The 11110-nt window shown below is 38.8% G+C and overlaps 1 protein-coding gene across 1 annotated transcript in view; it reads right to left on the reverse strand.

The window, feature by feature from the left end:
• The window catches only part of siah2l (seven in absentia homolog 2 (Drosophila)-like), a 98310-nt gene extending 92108 nt beyond the window's left edge, over positions 1–6202 (reverse strand). Inside the window, exon 1 of the mRNA XM_039765976.1 lies at positions 5430–6202. Within this exon, the coding sequence (XP_039621910.1) occupies positions 5430–5855 (426 nt within the window). The 5' untranslated portion in view covers positions 5856–6202. The remainder of the gene's footprint in view (positions 1–5429) is intronic.
• Positions 6203–11110: the final 4908 nt, after the last annotated feature.

Raw genomic sequence — 11110 nt, forward strand, 5'->3', positions numbered from 1 at the left:
TAACATTTTTAATAAATGGTTATTTCATCTCCGTTTCAACAATACAGAGAGATTAAAGTAATCCAACTAAACAAAGAAAACTGAAGAAAAGTCTTTTCAAGATCTTCTGTAAATGTCATTCTACAAAAATGCCTATTCTAACTGAGGAAAAAGATAGGACACCCTCACATGTATTCCCTCTTAAATTGGCTCAGATCTCACACAGGTATATCACACCAGGTGCACATAATTAGTAGATCGTTACTCTGCATGTTGAATGAGGCTTGCCCTATTTAAACCTCAGACATTTAGTTTGGTGTGCTCCTGACTGTTGAAGTGAGAGTGAGCACCATGGTGAGAACAAAGAGCTGTCAGAGGACTTCAGAAAAGATTGTAGCAGCCTATGAGTCTGGGAAGGGATTTAAAAAGATCTCAAAAGATTTTGAAATCAGCCATTCCACTGTCCGGAAGATAGTCTACATGTGGAGGGCTTTCAAAACAACTGCCAACATGCCCAGGACTGGTCGCCCCAGCAAGTTCACCCCAAGAGCAGACCGCAAGATGCTAAAAGAGGTCTCCAAAAACCCTAAAGTGTCATCTCGAGAACTACAGCAGGCTCTGGCTACTGTTGATGTAGAAGTACATGCCTCTACAATCAGAAAGAGACTGTACAAGTTTAACTTGCATGGGAGGTGTGTAAGGAGGAAACCTTTGCTTTCCAAGAGAAACATCGAGGCCAGACTGACATTTGCCAGAGATAAAGTTGACAAAGACCAGGACTTCTGGAATAATGTTCTTTGGACAGATGAGTCCAAAATTGAATTATTTGGACACAACAGCAGAGGACATGTTTGGCGTAAACCAAACACAGCATTCCAAGAAAAGAACCTCATACCAACTGTGAAGCATGGAGGTGGAAGTGTCATGGTTTGGGGCTGCTTTGCTGCAGCAGGACCTGGTCAGCTCACCATCATAGAATCCACGATGAATTCTACTGTGTATCAGAAGGTGCTTGAAGAACATGTGAGACCATCAGTTAGAAAATTAAAGCTGAAGCGGAACTGGACCATGCAACATGACAATGACCCAAAACATACTAGTAAATCAACCAAAGATTGGCTGAAAAAGAAGAAATGGAGAGTCCTGGAATGGCCAAGTCAAAGTCCAGATTTGAATCCCATTGAGATGCTGTGGGGTGACTTGAAAAGGGCTGTACGTGCAAGAAACCCCTCAAACATCTCACAGCTGAAAAAGTTCTGCATTGAGGAGTGGGGTAAAATTTCCTCAGACCGATGTCGAAGACTGGTAGATGGCTACAAGAACCGTCTCACTGCAGTTATTTCAGCCAAAGGAGGTAACACTCGCTATTAGGGGCAAGGGTGTCCTATCTTTTTCCTCAGTTAGAATAGGCATTTTTGTAGAATGACATTTACAGAAGATCTTGAAAAGACTTTTCTTCAGTTTTCTTTGTTTAGTTGGATTACTTTAATCTCTCTGTATTGTTGAAACGGAGATGAAATAACCATTTATTAAAAATGTTACAAAAAACCACATGCTTTCAAAGGGTGTCCTAATGTTTTCACATGACTGTATGTATAGTATATCTGCTTTGCAAATACATTCACATCTGCAGACTTTAATGGGGGACTACATACAGCTGATGAAAAATATGAAAGCAATACTATATTTGAGTGAACAGCCCAAACAAATGAAAATCTTGAACATAATAATGACAAAAATATACACTCAAATATTACTTGATTCATACTGATTACCCATTCAAATCAAAAGAATACACTTTCCTGTAAAAGTCGATTGCTCTGGTAAAACCACAAAAACGTTCATCTTCAGAGACACGTCTCCCTTGTATCCCCAAGTAAAACAAAACTTTCTTCCAGCAGGTAGCTCACAGGTGAATTCTTGGCACTAACATGCTGCTTCATCACTCGATGTCACTCTCTCTCTTTTTCTCTCTCCCTTCAGCCCAACCTGTCTTGTCCATACTGTGTCTTCCCCTTAAAGGCATAGTTCCCCATTTTCGGTGAACCCTCAGCAACCCATTTCCTGATGTAAACCCTGAGGAGACACAAACTAACAAAGGGATAATAGTGCAGATAATAAATGTGGCACCTGCTACAAATTATTACGAGTTATTTTTGACACAGATCTCACTCCATACACAAGCCTGTGTAACTCAACCTGTATTAGTATAACTGTATATTGAGGGACTATAAAGAATCTTGAATGGGTGTCCTAATGAGAAGGCTATAGGTGGTAATGACATATTATGATAAAGCCCTCATATACACAGAGCACCTCAAGGACCCTATACCAACTCCAGATTCTATTTACTCTTCACCCAGGGCTCTGTAACTGGATACAGTTGAAGTAATTCAAATCAACAGAATTGTAGGTTAGACTGCAGTGACTAAAATGATTAGTAACAAAGAGAAGTCTATGAACAGAATAAGATGGTAGATCTGACAATGTAGTATAATGACCGTAACTTAGCTCTTTGCCAGGTTCAGAGTCAATGCTACTTTGTTGGACTGAGTGAGAAAGTGTGACACAATCTGGTGGTAATCCCACCTCAACTTCACATCCCCTTTAAGCACATAACTGCAGTGTGGTGTAACTGCTAGATTGTTGGTTCTACCCTCAATGTCAAGTCACTGCGTAACTCTGAGCAAAGCATTTAATCCGCCTATGTTCCATTAGTGGAGTATATATGTAAAATAAAACTTGATAACATAAGCCACCTTACAAAAAGGGTGTCTATGAAGTATACAATAACATCTAACAATCTTGAATATTCACAATTGTTTGGAGGATAAAAAGTAGATGAATAATAGAACATGCCTGATTTTGTATTGCTATACCACAGAAAGTGTTTCAACTGGTGGTATAAACATGTATTACTGTCAAGAAATCATAAAAGACAGAAAGGCAATATAAGGCTATGAAATTTAAATACAAAAAATATTGGTTGCTATTAACCTTCAGTTCTACAGATCTTTTTCAAGCATTGGTGATCATCCTGTTTCTTGCCTTGCATCCACTGCCATGAGGATAAGCTCCAGATCACGTTACTGAATTTGATTAAGAGGGTTTGAAAATGTTAAGTGTACAAACTGCTCTCACCACTATGGTCTGTCAAGACTATATTGCAGGATCAAAGCCCAGATCAGCAGTTTTGAAAAACAGTTTTTACCCACCTTCAGTAATGCTTACCACAAATAACCCACCATCCCAATTGTCTCAATCAATGCTGTGGAGTCCGTACACAAAACATACGACTCCAACTCAGACTCCGACTCCTCAATTTTTGGTACTACCGCTTCCGACACCTACTCCAACTCCTCTGTATGTAATTTAACTAATATACTTACTATGCTGATTGAAACCATACAACATACAAGATACAAAGTACTTCATCTTCATCACTGCCAAGGTGAATCATCAGGCTACTTTTTAGAATTCTAACCTGTTAAAAGTTCAGGCTTAAAGGATGCAGCAATGTTGTTGTGGCTTACAAACACTGAGTAACATTAAACATAAGACTAAACTTACAAAATTAACAAAGAAGCTATATTCTTATCAAAAGTCTAAAATTAAAAATAGTTTCATTGAATTAATATACAAGTCCATGGACATTTTAACACATTATATTGCAATTTACATTTAGTCAGAGTTGGTAGCAACTCCGACTCCACTAACCCAATAATTGCTTCCAACTCTACAGCTCTGGACACAATCCTCAATTGAGATTTGCAATACTCAAATCCCGCCTTAGAACTTTTGTAACTTTACTAACAACAGATAAAAAGCAAGCTTGTTTTCCCTGTGAAAAAACAAAGGTAGCAACACTCCAAAATGATTTCCCCCAATTTTGGTCTGTAACTAATCCTGTTACCTCTGCTACACTTTGTGATAGACATAGGCAAGTGTGCCAAGCTTCCTGTAACCCAAGGTAAGATGGGGATGTATGTCCATGATTGCCTAAACAAAGTGATGACACCGGACTCTGGTCATCTGAACATCCCCAGCATATGATGGGCTAAAAGCTATACATTTAAGAACTTTAAAGATTTTTTTTCATCCATTACACTGGACAAATTTTGCAAATTTAAGCAACTCTAAGAAGGTCACATGCAAACTGGTGTCAACTAGCAACAACATGTTATTTACACAAAATAGTATGGAGATGAAATCCATATCCATGCTCCAGAAGTTAAAAATGATGGATTTCTTCCTGATTAATGGTATTTGTTTAGTTCTTTTGTAATTCACTCTTAAAAAGCAGAGGAAAAATTGAGATTTTTCAACTGCTGTCATTTTTGGTGTGTCACAAAGTAGTTAAAGCTGAACCTTAATTACTTTTGCAAGATACAGAATGCATAGAAAATGGATGCTTGCAATATATATTTAAAGGCTATTCATCATCCAAACCATTGTTTCCAAGACACTATTGCAGTCCACCTCAAAAATCAATTGAAATATACACTATTCACTAAATTATTTATTTATTACAGCAGCTATATAAAAAGAGATGGGTACTAAAAATTCATATCTTTCCAGTGCAAACAATGAGTAAAGAAATTTCCCTCACATGCTATTTTGATCCCCCACCCAAAGTAACTTATTCTAGATGAAAGTCAAAATGATAGAAAATAGAAATATATATATATGTCTAATAATTTTAAAATGATAACGGGAGAAGGGTCCTACTGTTGGTTGCAGCCTATTTACTAAATTCCTAATTTCACTATTGATTTCGCCTGCCCAACAGCTGAGCACTACCAATACAACTAATTGGATCCCACATTTCTTATGTTCAATCTGGTCCCCAAGGAGAATACCGATTAGAAGTGTAGTTTAATTAAAATGGCACACATATTACAGTTTACATTCACCTAAACGTTACAATATATACAGCAAGTCTCTTCATTTTTCACTTACAATCACTTACTAAATTTTGACATGAAACTTAAAACCAAATCAACTTAGTACATTATTATATAGCGCCTTTCACTAAAGATGGGTATGGTACCACCTTAACAGACGGATGTGGCCACAGGAAAACGCTTAAAGCATCTTAATCTCACGTGCCTTTCGAAATGACTAGCAATTTTGAGAAGTGAATTTTTCGCTAGTCGATTTATTAGACCTCAAGTCACCAGGAAGCCCGAGTGTGCCGTTATGGAGTAACGGGTAAAGTACCGACTACAAAGCACGTGGCGAAACGAAGCAGAGTACAACATACATAATAACAACAGTCAGGAATACGTCAGAGGTGACAGGCTAGGCCACACGCGTTCATAATTGAAGCTGAACAATTCCTTTGCTGTCAAAACTTTTTCGCCTACAGCTCCCTCCTAGCGGCGTTTCTTGCAGATGCAAACAACTCAAGTTTTGACGCGCAAAGTTTAAACTGAAGGATCATCACTTACCTTGCACGGAAATGGCAGAGTGGAAGCCACTTTCTCCATGGCCAAGTTCCTGATGCTGGGGGTGAGGGGGCCACGACAAGTCGGGCAACAACTGAGCTTTTGCCGGCACTGATTGCACACCAGATGCCCGGCCTGGCACTGCAGGATGGGCGGCAGGACGTAATCAAAACATACCGGGCATTCGAACAGCGCAGTCAGCTCCGCGGTCTGGCCGGGCAAAGTAGAAGCAGGCAATGCTGTGGCAGTTGTAGGAGCCGCGGACCCCGAACCGGCCGCCGATCCGGCCACTCCAGCAGCCGCTGCCGCGGCAGCTGCAGCTGCGGCAGCGGCGGCAGCTGCTCCAGCGGAGCCACTATGCTTACCGCCGCCTGCTTTCCCGGCCCCGAGCCCTCCGCCTCCGCCGCCAGCCGAGGACGGCCGGCTCATGGTGATCTCTTTCTCTTCTCTTCTACCTGACCCAGTTGGTTCTTATTGCCAAAAACACCGTCCCAAAATTCGAATATGGAACTCTTTCCTTGCCCGCTCCAAACAAGCTCCGAGTCTCCCGGGACACAACATGGCTGCCGAAGGTACACTCGCTGAGCCTACGGCTGCACGCGAGGTTTCTAATTGGATGAACCCAGCAAGATTGTCAGACAGGCAGCCATAGAGAGCGATTCTTCATGACCATACTTTCCACTGATGCGGAGGGGGTGTAATCAACGGATTTTGGACTCGTGGTGCATTCTGGATCTTGTAGTTTAATATATTTAGAACGCAACTGGAAAATAACAGAACTTAAGGCGGCAGGTGTATTTAAAGGCCCAGCAAAAATAATACAAAAACATATTTAAACAGATTTGTCTTAACAGTAAACGATATATAACTCATTATAAATAGTTCTTCGGTTTTCATTAACATTGCAGGGGAATTAACTTTACGGTTCATAATGAAAAGTTTCTTGCATGAGGAAAAGTGCTGGCACGTTGCCATTCAGAAGTGGCTTGCACTTTGTTCTTTTCCAAAGTACAGCATTTATTTACTGTTAGCAGATTATTACCTGTCGTCATCGGAACGATCCAGTATCAAGGTCTAAAATGACTCACTCAAGGTATGCAATGAATAAAAAAGACAGAATTCTCTGATTTTAATCAAGACTAAATTTACATTATTTGATCATGTCCTGGCAACAGAGAATCGTTTCTAGTAATGCCTTTAGTGCCGCAGGAACACCTCTTTTAAAACTTCACAGTGCCATGGCTCTTTTTATTAATAAGCATAAACACAGTAAAGTAAAGCTAGAACAGTATTACCATCATAAAATAAAATCTAAATACAATCATCAGGACTGGATTAAGGAGGGTGGGAACCCTAGAGTTAGAGATATTTTTGGGGCCCCACCTACACAAAATACTATGAGTGCTATAAACGCGAGTGTTATGGGGGAGGAGTGGTATGGTAAGGACTACCAGGGGTCCACCTGGGGGGCTTGAAGCCTGTAATGAACAGTTTCTTTTTGAGAGGAAAGGGACCCACAGACATTGCTTATGTATAGGGCCCAGAGTTTTGTGCTACACCCCTGGCTATAAACATCAACTTTATGGTCTACAGAGACACTCACAGTAAAGTAAATGACAAATACAGATTTATAAAGTTTATATCTTTAATTAGCCACAATAATAATAATCTTCGCATTTAAAAAAGTTCTTTTCTCACTACTTAAAGCATTTTACATAGAGAGTCGGGAGCAGCTTAACCACCAACAATGTGCAGCATCCACCTGAACAATGCAACATAAGCCTTTTTGCACTAGTACACTTGCCACACCTAGCCATTAGGTGGTGAAGGGGTGAGAGAGATAATTACCCAGAGACAGGCTACTGAGGGCAATTTAGCCTGGGCATCAGGATACATCCTGCTCTTAATGAAGTAAATGTCTAGGAGGAGTTAATGACTCATCCAAAAGACAGCGCCATTTTCATTACACTGGCGCATTGGGATCCACACACACACCACAGTATAAGTGTCCCTTTCTGGTCTCACCTACACCTCTTCCAGCAGCAACCTAAGATTTTCCTAGATAGTCTTCCATCCAAGTACTGACTGGGCCTGAACGTGCTTAGCCTCAGGTGGATTGCCTGTTCTGAAGTGCATGTGGTATGTTGCACAGCTGACAAGTAACCATCACAAACCAACATTTGAAAAATAAACTATACAATCTTATTGCAAATACCCACAAAAACAAGAATTTCAAATATTAAATAGGCATTCTGTATATAAACACAGACAAATACTTGCTTTTCAAAATTAAACTTTTCTGTATTTCTATGCAGCAAAGTCCTTGATTAGATCACTAAAATCCAGTTTCCAAAACTGATCACTCTCAATTGACAACAGAGTTAAATAAGTCCATCTGTCCTATTGTGGATCTGAGCCTATTCTTCACTAGCCAGAGCTCATCATTTGCAATAGTAATAAGCAATATTAGATAAAGCCTAAAAGAAAAGTCTCCATTTGGAAAGATGTCCTGCAAGTTTTTTTTTTTCTCTAAGACACTGTAACAGCTCTGGAGCAGATGAAATGCCTTTTGTGCTTATGAATTCTTAGAACTGGACAATTTACTAATCACCTCGCCACCATGCCTTAAACAGAGAAACGATGCAGATGCAGAGAGAGAGAGTATGCTGTGCCATCTATATGACTGCAGTGAGAGCTGTGTTTGAATACTTTGCATTAAGTTGAGTTCATTCACCGTTGGCGTCAGACCCCATCATGTGTATTGTCACTAGTCTTGTTTGTAGTTTTAACAGACAGAATGTCAAATCACAGGCAATGATGTGAGAATGTCCCATTGGGGATTTAAGAGGTAGCAGTGTTGTTTTATGCGGATGATGCCCTGTTTGCCTCACCTGACTGTGATCTTCAGCATGTAATCAAGTGACTCACTGCTCAGTATGAAGCGGGTGGAATGAGGATCTGCATCTCCAGGTTTGAGGTCAGGTTTCTTTCTCAGAAAAGAGTGGATTGCTCTCCCCAAAGTGTCTCTTAGTGGAAAGGCTGAGGTATTCTGATGAGATACAATTAGAAGCTTAGCAATTTGGGAGAGCCTCAGAGTAGAGTCACTGCTTCTCTGGATTGAGAGGAGACAATTGAGACGGGTTGAGCATGTCATAAGGAACACCCACTGGTCGAATCCCACTGGATACAGCCCCTTCAGCAGACCAGAACACAATGGAAGGATTATACAGTATATATATTCTATGTATTAAAAAAATCTAAAGAGGGTTATACTATTTGTAGCCATGGTTTAACTTTGATGACGTTGTAATTAAGGGTAGGCACGTTCATGGCAATCATGCACTAAACAGAAAACAAACAACACCTGTGTAACATTTTAGTTTAGGTACAAACAGCCATTAAAAATCTATAAACATTGTATAAATTATGCAGTTATGCAACAATATGGTTTTGGCAATTTAAAAACGTGTCAGAGTCTATGATCGAAATCAAATACAATATAGCAGTTTGGATGAAATGAAAATTAAACTGTAAGTAAAAAGTGCAAGTAGCGGTATTGTCATGTGTACAGAGAATGGTGAAATTTGTATGTTAAGCAGGATCACCCTGCTGGCTTTCAGAGCTGCGCTACCTTCCTGCCTGTTCATCCATGCTGATCTGTCACTATGAATTCCTCAGATTATTTATTTTTGTGATAATGTTCCCAACAAGTGAGAATACCACCACCTGGCAGCTCATGACTACCAATTTTCACATACAGAGTTTTTTTTCTGACTCTTGTATGCCACCTAAGTGCTACTTTTTTCTTCAGCAGCATCTTGCTAGCCAGGTGACCGATTGTAACCAAATGTTTCACATGCCTTGTGTTTCAGAGTAGTAAATAGGAGGAAATGGAATTCACAACTGGATAGAAAAACACTGATGTGTCTTTGCTTAGTTAATGCTGTTCTTCAACTGGTTATAATTTGTGTTTTTATAACAGTGACAGAAATTATTCTCTCAATAAACAATGAGATATCAAGTTGTATGGTAAACACGTGAAGAAGGGATTAACTAGTAATGTTCACTTCTTCCAACAAGCTAAACCATCACCTGGATATTGTCCAAGTAAATAAAAAAATACACATGATAGACATTAGAAAATTACAAACATTAATAAAGTGCATTCATCATGGCATAGACATTTGGAGTTTTAGTTCCTTGTCACCCAGCTGAACGGCTGAAGTTTAACCAACAGATCACATTGTCTTTATGCACCAGCATTCTTTAATCATCATTAAATGTGATTTTTCTGTATTGGGATGTCTACTTTTTTGTTGTTCCCATTTCATTATTTTAAAATATGTAGGATAGTTTATAAACAACAGGAGACCTTCAGTTAATTAAGATTGCATGCTTAGTTAAGAGTTATACTAATGCAATATCTCATCCATATTCTTTTACAAAGTCATAAAGGACTCCAAATTCAACTATCAGAGTTTGTTTCACATTTCCATAACTCTTTTTTATGAATTAATTCTCTGTCTTAAATGCACTTTCCATTTATTTGCACCACTGTCCTTCAGTACATGATGTCAAAAAAACAGGTCACGCCTAACTTTAACAGGGAAGAATATAAAGAGACACCAGATGTAGGATTTTAGAGTGACTTGGTGACATACCCATCTTCATTTTCATCTTTAACCAGGAAGACTACAGCGATCTCATCTCATGCATGTCCCTCTTCCACTCCGTCCACATCAAAAGCCAATGGAGAAAGGAAACAGGCATCATTTGAAAGACCATTTACAGAGAAGAAGTATCTTTGAACACTAGAAGATTGAAAAGAAGCCTTATGTTTAAGCAGCTGCCTTAGCCTTCTGGCATAAAAAAAGGGGTTTTACCATTGAGTCACCAACTCTGATCATTTATTTGTGTTTTATTCACCTTAACAATAACTAAACTCAAAGATCTATGTTGGATTACCTTTATTTCTGTCTTTGAGGATTTTAAAAACAGGGATTAGGTCTCCATGTGTCCTAAAGAGGTTCTGATCCCTTAACCTTTGAGAGTAGAAGACATAAACTTTCATATTTGGGTGACCTCTAATAACTTAACAGCAGATGTGATCTTCTCTTCAGCAGATGAAACTGAACAAAAGAGAAGAGTAAAAAGAAAAAAGCAAAGTACCCAAATAAGGGAACTTATTTTGCCAAACTCCAAGTCATGTGGTCTACCACAGTAGATTATATACTCTTATATAGTGTTTTCTAAAAATTAATGTTAACATGACAAAATAGTGAGCATGAGAATAGCATAAAATAAATTTAACATCTAATTTGTTAATTTAAAGATTGTCATTTATGATCTTAAATGAGATGACAATGTACATTGTAGTGAAATTAACATAAAACCACTTCTAATTAATGTTAACAGCACCTTTTCAAGCTGTTTTTTCAAGCAACAGACTGGAGTACACATTTTAAATGTTAGACCTATCAAAACTAATTTCCAGTTTCAGGTAACTTACTATTGTGTTGCTGCATAATAAACACAATGATATTTCATACAGTGTCAATTTGAGATTTATTTTTTGTTAGTGGGAAAATCCTATTGTCATGCTGTTACTGTTTCTCACAATTTTTTGGCATAAGAGTTGGTCCTGGTTGGCAATCAACAAGTGTTCTGTTTTAATTAAGTTTCAG

The sequence above is a fragment of the Polypterus senegalus genome, chromosome 10 (genome assembly GCF_016835505.1).
Source record: "Polypterus senegalus isolate Bchr_013 chromosome 10, ASM1683550v1, whole genome shotgun sequence".
NCBI classification, from domain to species: Eukaryota; Metazoa; Chordata; class Cladistia; order Polypteriformes; family Polypteridae; genus Polypterus; species Polypterus senegalus.